This window comes from Phyllobates terribilis, unplaced genomic scaffold (genome assembly GCF_046119375.1).
Source record: "Phyllobates terribilis strain yellow unplaced genomic scaffold, ASM4611937v1 Scaffold_8__6_contigs__length_399053987, whole genome shotgun sequence".
NCBI classification, from domain to species: domain Eukaryota; kingdom Metazoa; phylum Chordata; class Amphibia; order Anura; family Dendrobatidae; genus Phyllobates; species Phyllobates terribilis.
Genome location: NW_027362768.1, coordinates 94,050,110 through 94,071,505, shown reverse-complemented (window position 1 = coordinate 94,071,505; position 21,396 = coordinate 94,050,110). Strand labels below are relative to the sequence as shown.

Sequence of the window (21,396 nt, the reverse complement as noted above, 5' to 3'; positions counted from 1 at the left end):
CTGGGTGACCCCAAACTTTTGAACGTGTGTGTGTGTGTATGTATGTATGTATATGTATGTATGTATATATATATATATATATATATATATATATATATATATATATATTATATTAGTACAGACCAAAAGTTTGGACACACTTTCTCATTTAAAGATTTTTCTGTATTTTCATGACTATGAAAATTGTACATTCACACTGAAGGCATCAAAACTATGAATTAACACATGTGGAATTATATACTTAACAAAAAAGTGTGAAACAACTGAAAATATGTCTTATATTCTAGGTTCTTCAAAGTAGCCACCTTTTGCTTTGATGACTGCTTTGCACACTCTTGGCATTCTCTTGATGAGCTTCAAGAGGTAGTCACCGGAAATGGTCTTCCAACAATCTTGAAGGAGTTCCCAGAGATGCTTAGCACTTGTTGGCCCGTTTGCCTTCACTCTGCGGTCCAGCTCACCCCAAACCATCTTGATTGGGTTCAGGTCTGGTGACTGTGGAGGCCAGGTCATCTGGCGTAGCACCCCATCACTCTTCTTCTTGGTCAAATAGCCCTTACACAGCCTGGAGGTGTGTTTAGGGTCATTGTCCTGTTGAAAAATAAATGATGGTCCAAGTAAATGCAAACAGGATGGAATAGCATGCCGCTGCAAGATGCTGTGGTAGCCATGCTGGTTCAGTATGCCCTCAATTTTGAATAAATCCCCAACAGTGTCACCAGCAAGGCACCCCCACACCATCACACCTCCTCCTCCATGCTTCACAGTGGGAACCAGGCATGTAGAGTCCATCCGTTCACCTTTTCTGCATCGCACAAAGACACGGTGGTTGGAACCAAAGATCTCAAATTTGGACTCATCAGACCAAAGCACAGATTTCCACTGGTCTAATGTCCATTCCTTGTGTTCTTTAGCCCACACAAGTCTCTTCTGCTTGTTGCCTGTCCCTTAGCAGTGGTTTCCTAGCAGCTATTTTACCATGAAGGCCTGCTGCACAAAGTCTCCTCTTAACAGTTGTTGAAGAGATGTGTCTGCTGCTAGAACTCTGTGTGGCATTGACCTGGTCTCTAATCTGAGCTGCTGTGAACCTGCGATTTCTGAGGCTGGTGACTCAGATAAGCTTATCCTCAGAAGCAGAGGTGACTCTTGGTCTTCCTTTCCTGGGGTGGTCTTCATGTGAGCCAGTTTCTTTGTAGCGCTTGATGGTTTTTGCAACTGCACTTGGGGACACTTTCAAAGTTTTCCCAATTTTTCGCACTGACTGACCTTCATTTCTTAAAGTTATGATGGCCACTCGTTTTTCTTTACTTAGCTGCTTTTTTCTTGCCATAATACAAATTCTAACAGTCTATTCAGTAGGACTATCAGCTGTGTATCCACCAGACTTCTGCACAACACAACTGATGGTCCCAACCCCATTTATAAGGCAAGAAATCCCACTTATTAAACCTGACAGGGCACACCTGTGAAGTGAAAACCATTTCCGGTAACTACCTCTTGAAGCTCATCAAGAGAATGCCAAGAGTGTGCAAAGCAGTCATCAAAGCAAAAGGTGGCTACTTTGAAGAACATAGAATATAAGACATATTTTCTGTTGTTTCACACTTTTTTGTTAAGTATATAATTCCACATGTGTTAATTCATAGTTTTGATGCCTTCAGTGTGAATGTACAATTTTCATAGTTATGAAAATACAGAAAAAATCTTTAAATGAGAAGGTGTGTCCAAACTTTTGGTCTGTACTGTGTATGTATGTATGTATGTATGTATATGTGTGTGTGTGTGTGTGTGTATATATATATATATATATATATATATATATATATATATAATATATATATACACACTGCTTAAAACAATAAAGGGAACACTCAAATAACACATCCTAGATCTGAATGAATGAAATATTCTCATTGAATACTTTGTTCTGTACAAAGTTGAATGTGCTGACAACAAAATCACACAAAAATCATCAATGGAAATCAAATTTATTAACCAATGGAGGCCTGGATTTGGAGTCACCCCCAAAATTAAAGTGGAAAAACCCACTACAGGTTGATCCAACTTTGATGTAATGTCCTTAAAACAAGTCAAAAGGAGGCTCAGTATTGTGTGTGGCCTCCACGTGCCTGTATGACCTCCCTACAATGCCTGGGCATGCTCCTGATGAGGTTGCGGATGGTCTCCTGTGGGATCTCCTCCCAGACCTGGACTAAAGCATCCGCCAACTCCTGGACAGTCTGTGGTGCAACGTGACGTTGGTGGATGGCGCCAGACATGATGTCCCAGATGTGCTCAATCGGATTCATCCATTGATGATTTTTGTGTGATTTTGTGGTCAACACATTCAACTTTGTACAGAACAAAGTATTCAATGAGAATATTTCATTCATTCAGATCTAGGATGTGTTATTTGAGTGCTCCCTTTATTTTTTTTGAGCAGTGTATATGTATGTATGTATATATATCTGTTTGCATCCATTATCGCCTCTGTTTCTTGTAAAATACATGAGCAAAAAAACACACTAGTGTGAATGTGGCCTAATACAGTCAAGCTCTTGCAAACAAATCTCACGTACCGTTTAAAGTTTGGAAATCATTTTCTTTGAGTATAGAAGCTTGTTTTAGGGTGCTATGTAATCTGCATAAAATGAAGCCACCCTTACCTGTGGGTGGTTGGTGTAGCATGTGTCCTAAGCTGCCATAACAAGGCTCTAACGCCCTCTGCAATGTGATGCTGATTGTACAAGACACAAACTGTGCTTCTTAATGAAAATACCTGAGGCCATTTATGGGACGACATACCATGGTAGATGGTAGATTAAAAAAAAAAAAAAATATATATATATATATATATAAAAATTTTAGAGTCCTCAGTGGTTGATACCTGTGAAGACCCGGGGTCTTCCGTGGGCAGAACACTAGTCAGACAACACCGGGTGAGGGCAAAACAGTGTGGCAATACTACCAAATGGACAATAAACACATAGAACAGTCCCAGCAAAAACCTAAGATGATGCAAAATTACACAGTCTTACCCTTCCGCTGGCCTGCCGAGAATAGATCTGCGACTTTGGGACTTACAGGGCCAACTACCTCAACCTGTGGCCCCCCCCCCCCCCCCCCCCCTGCTTTTGGCGGGCCCCCACAAGAGGAGGTAGCGGCAAGGTTAGGAAGCTGACAGTCCATCGAGGTACAGGGCCAAGAGACCAGAGGGTCCCACCCTGGCCTCTCCGAGAGTTTCCATGGGGCCAGATGACCGGCTGATCCCAATCTGGCTTCTCCGAACGTCTTCATGGGTTCTAGGCGACCGTAGGGTCCCACCTGGCAACCCCAAGCAACATATCCATGGGGCCTGGTGACTTCACTGTCCCAACCTGGTCTCCCCAAATATATCCATGGGTTCTCTGGTGGTCAGTGGAGCAGATCCATATCTTTCCAGTCAGTGCTTTATACCCTTAGGCTGGAATCATGTAGAATCCAAATCTGTGTCTCTCTGGATAAAGCCATGCTAGCAAGCTGATGTACTGAAGAGTCTGACTGATCTTTGATTCTTTCTTTCAATTCTCTTGCTACAGAGGCATATGTCCCTTTAAATAGTTACAACTGTCCTTTCAAGCCCACATCCACAGGTCAAGGATTTGGGAGGGTATTATTCCACAGGGTTCAGGTCTCATTGTTTGTGCATTTAATCAATTTACAGAGTTGCTGTAGCAGTGGGTTATTGTAAATCAGCATCTAGCTGGCTGTAATTAGCATATTAACATATTAGCTTATTAACTAACATTATTGTTTCCAGATTTCAAGAGAAGTCAGCATTCAGGTTTATACACATAATGGTATGTCCTTCTTGACCAGCCACAGAAAAAAACCGCATACATTCACAAGTCAACACAAACACAATAATGTATTTCTCTTGGCTTAACAAATCTAGACGTCTGTCTGATTAAGATAAAAAGCTGTTTCATCACAATACCTTTTAATGTCTAAGGCTATGTGCCCTCGATCAGGCAATAGCAGCGCTTTGGACGCAGCATATTTTTGCGGCGTCCAAAGAGCTGCATTCAATCACGCTGGTAAATCCACATGTGTTCATTGAACACATGTGGATTTACCACATCCGATACATTCTGTTGTGGAAATTAACATTCTGCGACTCGTAAAGCCGCGTTGCGGGTGAGTTTTCGCGGCGGCAAATAGAAGCACAGGGGGGCATGAGATTTCTATAAATCCGTCCACTGGGCTTGTACTGCACAGCGCAGAGTTTTGGATGCAGCGCAGGTGAGCTGTGTCCAAAATACTGCTTTTCCCGATCATGGTCACGCAGCCAAACTAAAAATATGGTAATAGCAACTTTCGGGGCTACTCAGGTCTCTTCATCAAGCGTAGTAATAGTACTATGTGATAGCTAAGAATTTTTATATATGTATATTAACAGAAAAAAGCCTGGCATGATTGAGGCTTTTGCTAAGACTGTTGGTAGCAGAAATGTTCCATCAAAGCAAATAAAGCAACAAAATCAACCTGACCTTCGATAAGCAGTCCATCCTTACTCAATGAAAAACTGATATTATTTTGTGTTTTATAGAAACTTTTAAAGAATCTGTTGACTTCCGTGGTGTTGCGCAGACAAGCATATCGCCTTAAAGACGGACACTTCAGATACGCCTTCGGCTGCAATATCAATCCCCAGCCGTACCTAAGAAACAGCGTGGCAATCTACAATCAACTTCTTGACTGGTAAGTGCTGCCGCTCTGCTGTGCCAAAGTATTCTGTAAGTTTTAGGTCACCGTCAAAAAAGAACATTTAGCTTTGTGTCGGGTTAAATGCCATAAATTCAAATTTATTTTATTTTTTTACATCCATAAGTTGTATTCTTTTTTTTTTTTTTTTTACCAAGTCCTAAAAAAAAGCATTTTAGAAAAATGGGAGGAAAATGGTTGATGAAATATAATGAAAATTACTTTTCAGAAAAAAAAAAAAACATTCCCCAATCCTTCATCAGTCTTAAACAAAAACCCATTTTGCTAAAACCATTAAGAGGTGCACACCGATTGATGACTTTGGCGAGTCATTCAGGGCGGTGATTTACATTTTCATGGCGCAAATTAGAGTGAATTTGTCTGGCAGCGACTGGCCAAGAATCTGTGGCTGGCGTGAAGTGCCAAAGTTGTAAAACTTTTGCATAACTAAGCTTTGCAAAACAATTTTCAACTTTTATAATTGAGTTTTCTGGTGTGAACTATTTGATGAATTATTCCCAAGTGTGTGTGAAACCACTTTTCCAGTTTCTGTCACAAGCTAAACTTACCAGAGGTCTTAACCATCAAGGAGCATCTGTTTTCTACATTTACAGTGAAAATGACTAAAATACCACATCAGTAAGGACAGTTGTCTTTGTTCGCTGCACAACATATCATATCTTGGGGAAGTACATTGAAAGCCAGTGGAAAATACAGTGATGAAAAGGAACTATCGCTACTTGATAAAGAGACTTTACCCTTATTATAGGGGAACTCCACCCCAGATGTCTAACCATTGTCTGCTTTTATTAAAGGGAAACTGTCGCCAGTGTTTTGCTGCCTGATCTGATAGCAGCATAAAGTCGTGACCGAGACCCTGAGTCTAAGGACTCGCTCACACCACCGTATTATCGGTCTGAGTTCGATCCGACAAAACATCGGATCGCACTCGGACCAATGGTAGTGTTGCTTTTTTTTTTTTCTGTTGGACCGAGACAGTCTGTAATAAACAAATCACAGCATGTGTGGGTTTGATCCGATATTCGTTTCACACTCGGCCATACAATTCAGAGTGCGTGGAAAACATCGGTCTACACTCTGTTGACGTCCGAGTGCAGTCAAATTTCCGCACACTGCCACAATGGAGAAGATGGAGATACTTTGTTCTCAATCTTCTCACAGACAGTGTGCTCTGATTCTCTCATCCGAGACACTCGTATCACACTATGCTGACTGATCAGAGTTTGGTTGGAGTGTCATTAGCCAAACCAACTCAATTCTCTAGGATGAAAGAATCTAGTGTTGTGTGATCCTCACCTTACGATGGTCACTTACTGGCTTTTTGCTATGCAAACCTTGGTATTCATGGGTTTAGTTTTGTTCTGTCCCCCTGTGCAAAGGCAGAAAGCTGTAAGTAAGAAGCTGGGCAGAACTAACCGGAGCTCATGAATACTGAGGATTACGCAGCAAGAATCTAGTAAATGACTCAGCATTAGGACCATGGTCTCTGTCGCTGTGGTATACTGCCCACCGTGTACACTCTGTGTTAAATTCCCAAGTCTGTCCATCACAGTGTGATGCTATGTCCTCGAAGCTCATGAAAGCACCAAGCTATCACATGCAGATATTGCTAGCAGGTAGGCAACAGGAAGGAATTCTTTAGAGGCCATTGCAACTGGATGTCCAGGTTATGGCAGTCCTGACACTGGGTAAGCTATGCTTGCTTTAACTACCTTGTCTCTAGGTAAAAATCTATACTAATCTGAACAGATAGCCTCCATTCTTACTCAGGAAAAAACACCTGTTTATCAAATCCAATTTATAATCCACTTTTCAGGTGGTAGCTAACTGCTGTATATTCGAGGATAAATTTCTACCTGACTGCAAATATAAAAATCAGAAAAAATCCCTTTATAGTAGACGTGGGCAAAGTGAGGCCCTCAGGCCACATCCGGCCCTCTGGCTATTCCAGTCCGGCCCGCAGACCGAGACTCCCGAAGGGCTTAAAACCTACAAGCCACACAATGTCCTTGCCTGTCCGCCACCTGCATACTTATGTCACTGCTGCAGTCCTGCTGATCATTATTGGCACCCCTTCATTTTTTTCATAGATTGTACAATATATTCAGAAATTAAATGGAAATGTACCAAAGTTATATCCTCAGGATTTTTTAATTAGTGGTCCAAAGTAGTACAACAATAAAACATTGCAACATGAAAGTTGAAAAACAATTTCAACGAAGAAACAGAATAAACACCATGTGCAGCAATAAAGATACCCCTAATTAATACTCCCTTTGGCATTGCTGACAGCCTCCAAATGTCTTCAACTCAAACAAAGTTTTCTTACACTGGGTAGGACATTTCCCTCTTGATAATTCTCTGATTTCATGATTCCTGTGATACGGTCAAGGCCTCCAGTACCGGATGCAGCAAACAACCCCACAGCATTATGGATCCTCCACCATGCTTAACTGTTGTTAAGGTGTTCTTTTCCTTATAAGCTTCATTGTGCCATCTGTAAACAAACTGTTGCTTTGCATTGCCAAAAAGCTCTATTATTTTTTCATCTGCCCACAGAACATTTTCCCAGAAGGATTGTGGTTTGTCAAGGTACTCTTTGGAAAAGATCAATCGTTTCTTTTTATGTCTTTTTTTTCAGCAATGGTTTCTTCCTTGGCCTTCACCCATAAAGTGCTGCTTGGTTTAGTGTGCTGCTTATGGTACTTGTTGAACCCCTGACCCCAGACTGTTCTAGGTTGGCCTTCAGGTCTTTGGATGTTTGACGTGGTGTTTTTTCCACCATTTACACAAACCTTTGTAGAAATCTCTTGTCAATTTTCCTCTTTCCCCCAAGTCCAGACAGGTTCTTGATGGTTCCATGCTTGGCAAACTTCTTAGTAACATTGCACACTGTTGAAACTGGAATAACAAGGTCTTTGGAGATGGCCTTATACTCTTTGGAAGGGTTGTGTTTGCTAATAGCAGTTCTGATGTCCTCAGACATCTCCTTTGTCTTCACAATTGTGATAAAGGAACAGGGCCTACCATTTGGCTTTTTAAAACACTGAAGTCATCATTCATTGGCTAGTTCATGTCACATGGGCACCAACAATCACAGGTAAATCTCTTTTGTGATTTACCACAAGCGAGTCCAAATGTGTTTCCATACTAAATTAACGTAAAGGATGCCAATAGCAGTGACACCGCAAGCTTTAGGCTTTTTTCCCTCCCATTGTTTTTTGTTTAGAATTATTGTTTCTCATTTGCTCTTTTGTATTTTACACGAGTGCTCTATACAAAAAAACTGTTTCACTTGATTCATTTTTTTCAGGAGATATTCCACATTATGTACTTCAATAATAATGAGCAGGACTGTATCTGCATCCTAAGATGGATGCTTCGTGAGTAGGGCTATACGTTTTAGATGTATTGAGGCCTCTCTTTGAGGTGGCTAGTTCAGTACTTGGTTTTCATACTTTATGCTGTCTTGGTCTCCACCTTATCCTAGTCCTTTTCACCTACAGTCCTTGAGGTCTGCGTTTCAGAGTCAAGCGGTGCTTCCATCTTTTCACCTACTATGATAGCACTGGCCAAGTCCGTCTCATTTGGGGGTTAAGGCAGAGCGTTCAAGTGATCAACTTCTGATAACGTTTCCTGGACCTTCAAGGCATGTGCAGAGCTTGGGTCTCTAAGGGTCTCCCAAATAGCCTACAATAGAGCTTCCCCTGGTAGGTGACCGGTCAGGGCAGACATCTGGCCTCTTCCACATCCCAGAGGAATTTTTGTCTTTCCTGATCAGGGCAAGATTCTCCTTTCCCAGGTTAGACTGAGTATTTTGAATGCCGATTTGTCTAGGATCCTCTAGTTTTGAGTCCAGAATTCCTGTTCATCTTGGTAGATACCTCCAGAAGACCTTTCCCAGGGTTGTCCTCTTCTACCCAATTTCTTCTTGGTCATTTAGTTTACTGGCAGGTCTGTCTGGTCTGCAATTCAGAAGGTTCCTGTCCTTTTGGATTAGGGTTGTCTCACTAGAGTTAAGGAACAAGGGCCCTAAAAGGTCGCTTTTCTGCCATTAAACTTAGCACCTGTTTCATAGGTGAGGACCTGTGGGCAGCGCTCGTAGGGCAATATCCTTCTTTTTGCTACTTGCAGGTCTAGATTGAACTAGGGCAGATTTCCAAAAGCAAAGTTGCTACCTTAGCTATCCTGGTTCAGCAGAAATTGTATACCTCCAGGTGGCAGCAAACTTTCCCACGGTTGCTGTGTCCCCCAATGAAGACTATGAGAAAGTGATTATACAGTGAGTAAAATCTTCCTTATATTACTGTGACTATTGCACCTGGCGCAGTATAGCGTGAAGGGGAGAGGATAGCCGGGCTCTCGCTGCTCAGGTTTTGTATTGAGAAATATTTGACTCACTTTCAGGAAGAATTAATATAAATGTTGGCTACGTTGTAACTTACTTAGGTGGACCATGTTTTGGATTAGTGAGGTACCCAGGATCTTTGCTTTTGACTACAGAAATTAAAAAGGAGGCTGTGTATTTGTGGCTCTGCACTTTGCTGATAAATTCCTATACATTGATATGCAGCCTTCTATGATTCTGCCACCAGATGGCAGTATTTGTCTGTATTGCTCATCTCTCAGCTTTGATCCGTAGTGCTGCTGTGTAATACCAAACTGGCATTACTGTACTGCAACCTATGGGGGTCCAATTACCAGATGGTTATATAAGTGTGTATATATACTATATATCTGGTAATTGGACACCCAATAATTTTCCTGCTCTTTGCAGACCTTCGATCACTGTATAATAGGTGATTTATTTTTTTTAGCATAATAGAAAAATTGATGCTACATTGATCGCAAAAACAGACAAAACAAAATGATTTTAGTTTTAGTATTTTTCTTGTATGCAGAAAAAAGCCCCCCCATATACTTGTGTGAATGAGGCCAAAAACCTTATTTACACATCAGTATCGCATCAAACCCAGAAGTGGCTCCAAAACACAGCTTTGATTTTTGCCTTACACATACTATATACTTACTAACACTAACGTGACCGGCGCTTCATACTGATTTTGTTCTGTGTTTATATGAAGGAGAAAGCTGAACATGTTTGCTGATCACATACCCTCTGTAATATGGCGTATTATCCAGCTAAAAGTAACCATTAGATAATTGTATCAATTGGAAAATTGTTTCCAGAAGGATTCACATGAGCAGCAACAACACTCAGGCCGGGCTCAGATACTTCATTGTTGCTCAACATGTTAAGACATTTCTCTGTGTGTGCCAAGAATACATCTGCCATAATATTACCTCATGGACACGAGGTAGGGTGGATTCACACACTTGTGGTTTATGACAGCCTGACGTTACCATTGTCTGGATACAGCAAAAATGAAGATCTCTCAGAGGAGATGAGAAGTCTGCCTGTCTATCTATCTCATGTATGTATGTAGTACATTGCTCAAAAAAGTAAAGGGAACACTCAAATAACACATCCTACATTTGAATGAATGAAATATTCTCATTGAATACTTTGTTCTGTACAAAGTTGAATGTGCTGACAACAAAATCACACAAAAATCATCAATGGAAATCAAACTTATTAAACAATGGAGGCCTGGATTTGGAGTCACCCCCAAAATTAAAGTGGAAAAACACACTACAGGCTGATCCAACTTTGATGTAATGTCCTTAAAACAAGTCAAAATGAGGCTCAGTATTGTGTGTGGCCTCCACGTGCCTGTATGACCTCCCTACAATGCCTGGGCATGCTCCTGATGAGGGTGCGGATGGTCTCCTGTGGGATCTCCTCCCAGACCTGGACTAAAGCATCCGCCAACTCCTGGACAGTCTGTGGTGCAACGTGACGTTGGTGGATGGAGCGAGACATGATGTCCCATATGTGCTCAATCGGATTCAGGTCTGGGGAACGGGCGGGCCAGTCCATAGCTTCAATGCCTTCATCTTGCAGGAACTGCTGACACACTCCAGCCACATGAGGTCTGGCATTGTCCTGCATTAGGAGGAACCCAGGGCCAACCACACCAGCATATGGTCTCACAAGGGGTCTGAGGATCTCATCTCGGTACCTAATGGCAGTCAGGCTACCTCTGGCGAGCACATGGAGGGCTGTGTGGCCCTCCAAAGAAATGCCACCCCACACCATTACTGACCCACTGCCAAACCGGTCATGCTGAAGGATGTTGCAGGCAGCAGATCGCTCTCCACGGCGTCTCCAGACTCTGTCACGTCTGTCACATGTGCTCAGTGTGAACCTGCTTTCATCTGTGAAGAGCGCAGGGCGCCAGTGGCAACTTTGCCAATCCTGGTGTTCTGTGGCAAATGTCAAGCGTCCTGCACGGTGTTGGGCTGTGAGCACAACCCCCATCTGTGGAGGTCGGGCCCTCATAACACCCTCATGGAGTCGGTTTCTAACCGTTTGTGCAGACACATGCACATTTGTGGCCTGCTGGAGGTCATTTTGCAGGGCTCTGGCAGTGCTCCTCCTGTTCCTCTTTGCACAAAGGAGGAGGTAGCGGTCCTGCTGCTGGGTTGTTGCCCTCCTACGGCACCCTCCACATCTCCTGGTTTACTGGCCTGTCTCCTGGTAGCTCCTCCGGCCTCTGGACACTACGCTGACAGACACAGCAAACCTTCTTGCCACAGCTTTCATTGATGTGCCATCCTGGATGAGCTGCACTACCTGAGCAACTTCTGTGGGTTGTATAGTCCGTCTCATGCTACCACGAGTGTGAAAACACAACCAACATTCAAGTGACAAAATAATCAGCCAGAAAGCATTGGTACTGAGATGTGGTCTGTGGTCCCCACCTGCAGAACCACTCCTTTATTGAGTGTGTCTTGATAATTGGCAATAATTTCCATCTATTGTCTATTCCATTTGCACAACAGCATGTGAAATTGATTGTCAATCAGTGTTGCTTCCTAAGTGGACAGTTTGATTTCACAGAAGTTTGATTTACTTGGAGTTATATTCTGTTGTTCCCTTTATTTTTTTGGGCAGTGTATATATGTATGTGTATTCATGGCCGAAAGTGTTGGCACCCTAGAAATTGTTCCTGAAAATTATTGCAATTACACATGTTTTGGTATACACGTTTATTTCCTTTGTGTGTTTTGGAACAAATAAAAAAAGGGGGAAAAAGGCAAATTGGACACAATTTCACACAACTCAAATTGTTGGCACCCTCCGCTTAATATTTGGTTGCACACCCTTTTGGCTGTGTGCCCACGATGCGTTTTTTAAGCTTTTCCGCAGCGGCAATAACTATGCAGAAACGCTTAAACGCATGGTAGCAGGCCTGCCATGTTCCCCAATGATAATCCGCATGTGCTGTGCACATGCTGCGGAAATTTCCGCTGCGGATTATCATTGCGGAAAAAAACGCAGCACTACCAATTATTTTGCGTTTTCGCCGCCATTGACTTGCATTAGATCGCATGGATTACGCATCACTGTATATGTAGATGCGCATTCCATGCGTTCTAATGTGCGGATGGTGCCCAGGTCTAGAGGAGAGGAGACTCTCCTCCGGCCCCGGGTACCATAGAAAACTGTAAAAAAAAAAAATGAAAATAAAAAATAAATATTATACTTGCGGCCCCCGATGCGCTCCTCCTCGCATGCCGGCAGTTCGCGATGGACTGAAGGACCTGGGCTGACGTCATAGTCATGTGACGGGTCACGCGACGCTGATGTCGGCAGGTCCTTCAGTGTACCGCTGCCGGCAAGGGAGAACATAGGGAAGCAGGACACCGGGGGCCATCAGAGGGTAAGTATATATTTATTTTTTTCCATTCTTTCGGTCACAGTATATAAATCTATGCCGTTTCCTATAACCATTATCAAGCTTCTTACACCTCTCCACTGTAATTTTGGACCACTTGTTTTTTGCAAACTGCTCCAGGTCTCTCATATTTGAGGTGTGCCTTCTCCCAACAGCAATTTTAAGATCTCTCCACAGATGTTCAATGGGATTTATATCCGGACTCATTGCTGGCCACTTCACCACTCTTCAGCACTTTGTTTCCATTAGTTTATGGGTGCTTCATGAAGTATGTTTGGGGTCATTGTCCTACTGGAAGACCCATGACCTAGGACTTATACTCAGCTTTCCGACACTGGGCACTACATTGCGACCCAAAATCCTTTGGTAATCTTCAGATTTCATGAAGCTTTGCACACAGTCAAGGCACCCAATGCCAGTGGCAGCAAGACCACTCCAAAACTTCTTTGAACCTCCACCATATTTCACTGTAGGTACTGTATTCATTTCTTTGTAATCCTCATTCCATTTTTAGTAAACAGTAGAATGATGTGCTTTACCAAAAAGCTCTATCTTGATCTCCTCTGTCCACAAGACTCTTTCCCAGAAGGATTTTAGCTTACTCACATTTGGCAAATTGCAGTCTAGCTTTTCTATGTCTCTGTGTTAGCAGTGGATTTTTCCTGGGTCTCCTACTATAGCGTTTCATTTCATTCAAATATCGACAAACAGTTTGCGCTGACACTGATGAACCCTGAGCCTGCAGGACAGCTTGAATTTCTTTGGAATTTAATTGGGACTGCTAATCCACCATTCAGATTATCCTTCATTGCAACCTTTCATCAATTTTTCTCTGCCTTCCATGTCCATGGAGATTATCTACAGTGCCATGGATTGTAAACTTCTTGATTATGTTGCACACCGTGGACAAAGAAACATCAAGATCTCTGGAGATGGACAAGTAACCTTAAGATTGTTGATATTGTAAAGCAATTTTGGTTCTCAAGTCCTCGGATAGTTCTCTTCTCCTCTTTCGGTTCTCCATGCTTAGTGTGGCACTCACAGAAACACAATTCAAAGAATGTCAACTTCTCCCCTTTTTTATCTGGTTTCAGTGAGATTTTTCATATTGCCCACACCTGTTACTTGCCACAGGTGAGTTTGAACTAGCCTCATCACATGCTTGAAACAAAGTTGTTTACCCACAATTTTCTCCGGCCCATTTTTGGGGTTTTGTGTGAAATTATGTCCCAATTTGCCTCTTTCTTTTTGTGTTGGTCTAATAAACGTGTGTAATTGCAATAATTTTCTGGGAGAAATACTTTATTTTCTGGAACAATTTCAAGGGTTCCAACACTTTGTAATGATCGTGTGTGTGTGTCTAATATAATATGACACACATCTAAATGCGCACCCATACTTATATACACTGCTCAAAAAAAATAAAGGGAACACTAAAATACCACATCCTAGATATCCCTGAATGAAATATTCCGGTTGCAAATCTTTATTCATTACATAGTGGAATGCGTTGAGAACAATAAAACATAAAAATGAACAATGTAAATCAAAATTGATATCCCATGCAGGTCTGAATTTGGAATGAAGCTCAAAATCAAAGTGGAAAATCAAATTACTGGTTGATTCAACTTCAGTGGAAATACCTCAAGACAAGGAAATGCTGCTCAGTATTGTGTGTGGCCTCCACGTGCTTGTATGACCTCCCTACAACACCTGGGCATGCTCCTGATGAGGTTGTGGATGGTCTCCTGAGGGATCTCCTCCCAGACCTGGAGTAAAGTTTCAGTCAACTCCTGGACAGTCTGTGGTGCAATGTGGAGTTGATGGATTGAACGAGACATGATGTCCCAGGTGTTCTCGATTGGATTCAGGTCTGCAGAACGCATCAATGCCTTCATCTTGCAGGAACTGCTGACACACTTCAGCCACATGAGGTCTGGCATTGTCATGCATCAGAAGGAACCCAGGGCTCACTGCTCTTGCATATGGTCTCACAATGGGTCTGAGGACCTCATCTCGGTACCTAATGGCAGTCAGGCTACCTCTGGCTAGCACATCTAGGGCTGAGCGGCCCTCCAAAGAAATTCCTCCCCACACCATTACTGACCCACTGCCAAACCGTTCATGCAGAAGGATGTTGGAGGCAGCTCATCGCTCTCCACGGCATCTCCAGACTCAGTCACGTCTGTCACATGTCCTCAGTGTGAACCTGCTCTCATCTGTGAAGAGCACAGGGCGCCAGCAATCAGAGGAAAAGTATAATAGAAATACATCACCACTTCTGTATTTCTCATCTACTCTTGGTTTTGGCTTAAATACTGACCTTAAATAGTTTTTTTTATCATGATCATAAATGGGTAAAATTGGAAAGTGGATATAAACTCAAGCAACTTTGAAATTTATCTCTAATTAAAAATTACTCTCCTTTCTCAAGTAAGAAGGGAATTTTAACCTCTTAGTGACTAGGCCACACTATTTTTTAATCTAACATTTGTCACACTATGTGGCAATAACTCTGGAATGTTTCAACATTTTTTTTTTTCATGACACATTATACTTTTAGTGGTGAATTTAGGTCGACGTGTTTTGCGTTGCATTTATGAAAAATATCAGAAATTTGACCTTGAAAAAATTAGCAGTTTTCAAACTGATTATTTAATTCAATTAGTCATGCTACACAAAGTTAATAACATTTATCTTATGTCTGCTTTGCATCAGCACCATCTGCAAAATGTTTTTATTTTGTTAGAAAGTTAAATGGTTCAAAATTGTAGTAGCAATATTTCATTTTTTTTTTTTTTTTTTTGCAACAACAAAAAAAAAATTTAGGGACATTATTTATTTAGTTTTGAAGTGAGTTTGGGGGACTGATATATTGGAAAAATCCCAAAAGTGATACCATTTTAAAACCTCACCCCCTCAAGGTATTCAAAACTACGGTGAGTTTATTAACCCGTTAGGTACTTTTGAGGGATTAATGCAAAGTGGTATAGCCGAAAAGTAAAATGTTATTTTTACCACCAAAATGTTGCAGGCCACTATCGCTGGCAGACTGTAAGGCCATTACTTGGCCATGAATTGCCTCGGTAGCCATTAGGACCTGTGATCTCAGGGTGCCGATGAGGTTGAAGAGGGAGCCCCACACTCAGTTAACCAACTAGATGCCGTAGTCAATATTGACAGCATCTAAGGGATTAAACGGACAAGACAGGGTTAAACGGACAGTGCCAACACTGATCATGGTTGATGCAACAGGGTGTTAGCAGCTGTCGGCTGTACAGTATAGCTAATGATGCAATTCTCGGCATGAAAATCGGCAAGTTTGCAATAGACTTGCGTTTATCTGTTGTCATTCTCCTACTGTGAGAGCGTTCATCTTTTATAGTGTACAGATGGTTTCCATGGAGCTCGGCCACCAGAGCCTGGCCGAGTGTGCGCTGTTGTTATATTCCATATATTCCAGAACAGGGGTTAACTGCCAATATCCCAGCCACCCATTTCCAAGCCATTGATTTCTATACAGTAGCTATTGGCTCCGCCCCTGACAAACTGCTGTTATAAATCTTATCAAATCACCAGCCCCTACCATTGCCAGCTTTCATAGCAGGTCTCCTAATAACGACTCTCACGTTCATGGGCCATGCCTTGTTCAAATGCTCTGTTATCTCTGTATGTAAGTATAGTGCTGAACAATGTAGACTCCAAAACGAACCTCTGATGGCAGAATGTGTTACAGCAGAAATTGTGCTGAGCTTTATAGTTCTACTAATACTACAGCTCTGCTATTCACCAGAGCTGTCAATCAAGGAAGAGAGCCCACCCTGCTACAAACCAGGAAGTGAGGAGATTTCAGAATTGTGAGCTGCTCCAGAGACCACTTGAGAATAACCCTTTACCTGTACTTGTGCAAGGATTGAAAAAGTAATCTAGCATTAAGAAACTAACTATAAGATTTAAAAAATAAAAAATGTGTTACCCGATAAATCCTGACTTTCAGCATCCATACTAGTGATGAGCGAGCATACTCGCAAGTAATCGGGACTTGCGAGATGCTCGGGCGTATGCTCGGGTCCCCTCCCGGCATGTTTGGTGCGCTCTAGTGTGCCAATCAACATGCAGGGATTGCCTGCCACTCATTGTAATGCCGCAGCCATGGTGGTTGTGGCATTACAGTGATTGGCTGGCCGCACAGCGTCATCAGGTCTATATCAGACCTGGCGCTGCCATGCTTGTCACAGTCACTTCGGTATCAGGCAGTGTAGGGAGAGATGCTGCTGAGCTAGGGAGAGATTTGGTTGTGTATTAGGTAGTGTAGGGAGAAAACAAGTACATTACACATATCCATCTCAAAAAACAGTCCTTCTGAGGACTAATCCATCTGCAGAGATATCAGGCAGGCAGTGTATATACAGACTGCAGTGCATATAGCACAAGAGGCTCCGTTCTAGTTCTTCCTTCTGCTGCTGTTAGATATTTCTAGGCAAAGGCCCAGGTCTCAGGGGCCAGGAATAATTTTTTTTGGCTCTTAATACTCATTATTTGCTTAAAAAGCAATCCAGAGAACAGTTTTTCTGCGCCATTTTCTTGTTGGCACTGCAGAATACAGCCAGGTCCTTTCCATATTAGAGCGCTAGAAATCCAGCTATTTAAAACTGTTTTCTCCGTCAAACGGATCACATACACGTTTTCAGAAAATACTGCCATTTCTGACCTCCATTAAAAATTTGTTTGTGTGTCAGTGAAGCAATTGACACCAGTATGCTGTTCAAAATGGTTACCTACAGGCCAGGTATTTAAAACTGTGGTTTGTCCATCACACGGATCACATATAAGTTCGCTCCAAATTCAGTCAATTGTAGTGAGCGTGGAAGATATTGTCCTCCATTTAAAATGGGCAAGGCATGTGGCAAGGGACGGGGAACTGGACGTGATGGTGATGGTGCATGCAGAGGCCAAGGCCGTGGGCAAACTGAAATTGTGCCACAACAAACACCCATATCTTCTCGCCCGACCTTCCTGTCCCAATTCCTAGGGGATCCCAGCACACCACTATTGAACCCAGAGCAGTGTCAAAAGGTTGTTGGTTGGATAGCGGATAAAGCTTCCAGTCACTTAGCCACCATCACCCTGTCTTCCACACGGTCAAGTCTCAGTAGCTGTGAGTCTGGACCCTGATCCTCCTTCCTATCACCATGCCGAGTGCCCTGAGACAATTGATCCCACACTTGGACACTCTGAAGAGCTTTTCACTTTTCCATTTATAGATTCGGGCCTCTCGTCCGGTCCACTTGAAGCGAGGCAAGAGGAGATCGCATGTAGCGATGCCCAAATATTTGAGCAGCCACGGTCACACAATGGTGACGGTGGGAAAGTGTCACAAGAGGTGGACGATGATGAGACACAATTGCCAGAAAGTCAGGAGGAGGACCAGGGTGCGGAAGTGGAAGATGAGGTGGTGGATGATATAGTAACTGACCCAACCTGGCAGGAGGACATACAGGGGGAGAGAGGCTGAGCACCCCAACAGGCAGGAAGAAGTAGTATGGTGGCCGCAGACAGAAGGCAGGCAACCGTTCCCTGTAACACCAACACGAAGGTAGTTACCAGTACAACTGTTAGGTCTTCCCGAGTCTGGTTGTTAATTAAAGACTCTGCCGATAACTCCAAAAAGGCCATTTGCACCATCTGCCAGGCCAGCATCAGCAGGGGTGGCAAAACTAGCAGCCTGACCACCAGCAGCATGATCAGGCACATGGCAGCAAAGCACCCGACTTTGTGGGCCGAACCCCAGGGTCCAGGAACAGTGTCTGTGGGTGGCACCATTGCTTCTTCCGCTGTTGTGCATGCAAGCCAATCCCCTGTCCATGGTGCATGCGAAGATGCCTCCTGCCCTGTACCTGTCATTGCACACTCTCAAGCAGCAGCATCAGGAAGCACGTCCTTGTCCCAGCGCAGCGTTGAGTTGTCCATACCCCAGTCCTTGGAACACAAGCGCAAATACGCTGTCAACGCCCCACAGGCCACACTACTAAATTCTCACATTTCACGATTGCTTGCGCTCGAAATGTTGCCTTTTAGGCTCGTGTCCCTCTGTACTCTGTCCCCAGCCGCCACTATTTCTCCGTGCCCGCATTACACAAGCACGTGTCCCAAAACATTAGCCGTGCCCTCAACAATGCAGTTACCGGGAAAGTCCACCTAACCACGGCCATGTGGGCAGGGACGGTACATCTCGCTGACAGCACACTGGGTTAACATAGTGGAAGCCGGGACCCAGTTGGACTTTGGGACGGAACACGTCCTCCCGACGCCAAGGATTGTGGGCGCTAGGTCAATCAGGGTTGCCCCCACGGTCTACAGCTCCTGCACCTCCTCCTTCTCAGCCTCCATCTCCGAAATGACCACATCAATCACAAGCTGGAAGCACTGCAGCACTGCCTTGGCCAAGCGGCAACAGGCTGTGCTGAAGCTAATATGCTTAGGTGACAAACCACACAATGCTGAAGAGTTGTGTACAGCTCTGAAAGAGCAGGCAGATCTGTGGCTCACACGGCTGAACCTACAGCCAGGCATGGTCGTGTGTGACAATGGCCGGAACCTGGTGGCGGTTCGGAGGCGAGGCGAGCTCACATACGAACCATGCCTGGCCCATGTGCTTAACATCATGCTTCAGCGGTTTCTCAAATCCTACCCGGAGCTGCCGGATCTGCTTGTTAAAGTACGCCGCCTGTGTGCCCATTTTAGAAAGTCACCTACAGCTTCCGCCGCCCTTACCATGTTTCAGCAGCGTTTGCAGCTTCCGGCTCACAGACTGGTTTGTGATGTCCCCACGTGTTGGAGCTCTACACTGCAGATGTTGGGAAGGATTTGTGAGCAGAAGAGGGCAGTTGTTGAGTACCAGCATCAACAAGGCCGTCGGTATTCGGTTCAGACTCCACACATAAGACCTCAGAAGTGGACATTGATGTAAGACATATGTACCATCCTCCAAAATTTTGAGGACTCCACCAAGATGGTGAGCGGCGATGACGCCATAATTAGCGTCACCATCCCGCTTCTGTCTTCTGAAACGCTCTCTGCTCACAATCAAAGAGGATGCATTGCAGGCGGAGCACGATGAGATGACTCAAGGAACCATACAGGGGGATTACACACAGCCCAGCCTCATCTCATCCCAACGTGGATTGGTGACAATGAGGAAGAGGAGGAGGAGGAGGAAGAACAGGAGCTAGTTTCCTGCGCTATAGACAGTACTACCTGCACAACTGTCATACCGTCTGTTCAGCGTGGATGGCCAGAGGACAGGGAGGAGAAGGAGAGCGTGGTCAGTCATCCTCTTGGTGAAGACACTGAAGTCTTGCCTGTTAGTAGTCTGGCATGCATGGCTGAGCTTGTTACGCTGTCTTTCCCATGACCCTCGCTTTCTCAAAATTTTGGGTGACAGTTATTACTGGTTGGTGACACTTCTAGACCCACGCTACAAGGAGAACTTTATATCTCTTATTCCTGAGGCGGACAGGTCTACAAAAATGGGGCAGTGCCACAAGGCCCTTGAGGCGGAACTATTAAATAAAATTCCCATCTGATAACGCTGGCGGCAGAGGGCACACTTCGTTGGACAACCGAGGAGTACAGGCGCGAGAGACACAACTTCAATCCAGCAGAGGCAGGGGAACACTGTCCATGTTCTGGGAGAATTTTCTCAGCCCCTTCCATTGCACAAGCCCTGAGGCGCGGCGTACTCTCACAAGGAGTGCAAAGTTTGGGAAGATGCTGAGGGAGTACCTTGTCTACCGTTCCAACGTCCTCCGTGATTCCTTTGTGCCTTATCATTATTGGGTATCCAAGCTGGATACGGGGAATGAACTGGCTCTCTATGCCTTGGAGGTCCTGGCCTGCCCTGCCGCCAGCGTTTTATCAGAGCGGGTTTTTAGTGCCGCTGGTGGAATTATAACTGATAAGCGCATCCGCCTGTCAACTGAAAATGCTGACAGGCTGACTCTTATAAAAATGAACAAGGGCTGGATTGGGCCAGACTTCTCAACACCACCGAATGATAGCAGCGTAACATAAACGCAAATCCAGTGTCTTTTCTTGGGAGGTGTATTCCCATGCACCTTTTCACACCCAGCCATGGGTATACGCTTCCTGATTTTGGCTGTTTTCTCTTGTCCTCCTCCTTCTCCTCATCCTCCACCACCATATCACTAGGGTGATGATGGTCCATGATGTATCACCCACATAATTTTTTTAAAGGGTGTTTATGATGCCCGTTAAAAAAAAAAAAATGTATGCAGTATGTTCATGTATACCCCCTAGGTAAAAATTTGTCAGCCCTAACACTTAGTGCATGGGCATTACAAGTATAGGAGGCCCGCTCCTTTCTAATGGGAACATTTTTTTATGAGGCCCGACTCCACCTTTCTTCCAAGGGGCATTGGAGTGCCTCCCAATTTTTGGCAGCCCTTGCATTCACTGCATAGGCAAACACAATGGGAGACCCACTTCTTAATAATGGGAACATTGTGTTCAGAAGGCCCTCCTCCAAATTTTGGGCAGCCCTGCCACTCACTGCATATAACAGTATAGGACACCCACTCTTTAGTAATGGGAACAATAAAACATAGCCGACTGCTGGCTCTCTAAGAATAGTAAAGGCCGCCTGATGGCACTATAAATATAGGCTTTGTGACTTTGAGTCCCTTCTTCATAAATGAAACACTGTGTCTGATCATGTCTCACACACCACATGGCCAGATAAGGTTGTAAAATGTTAAAATGACATTTCTTGGTAAATGCATTTGTCACGGTTGAAAGCAATGCAAAAGTG

General features: G+C 43.8%; 1 protein-coding gene across 1 annotated transcript in view; it reads left to right on the top strand.

The window, feature by feature from the left end:
- TADA1 (transcriptional adaptor 1) overlaps positions 1-21,396 on the top strand; it is a 38,066-nt gene that overhangs the window by 8,981 nt on the left and 7,689 nt on the right. Inside the window, exon 6 of the mRNA XM_073643146.1 lies at positions 4,589-4,740. Coding sequence (XP_073499247.1) covers positions 4,589-4,740 — 152 coding nt within the window. The remainder of the gene's footprint in view (positions 1-4,588; positions 4,741-21,396) is intronic.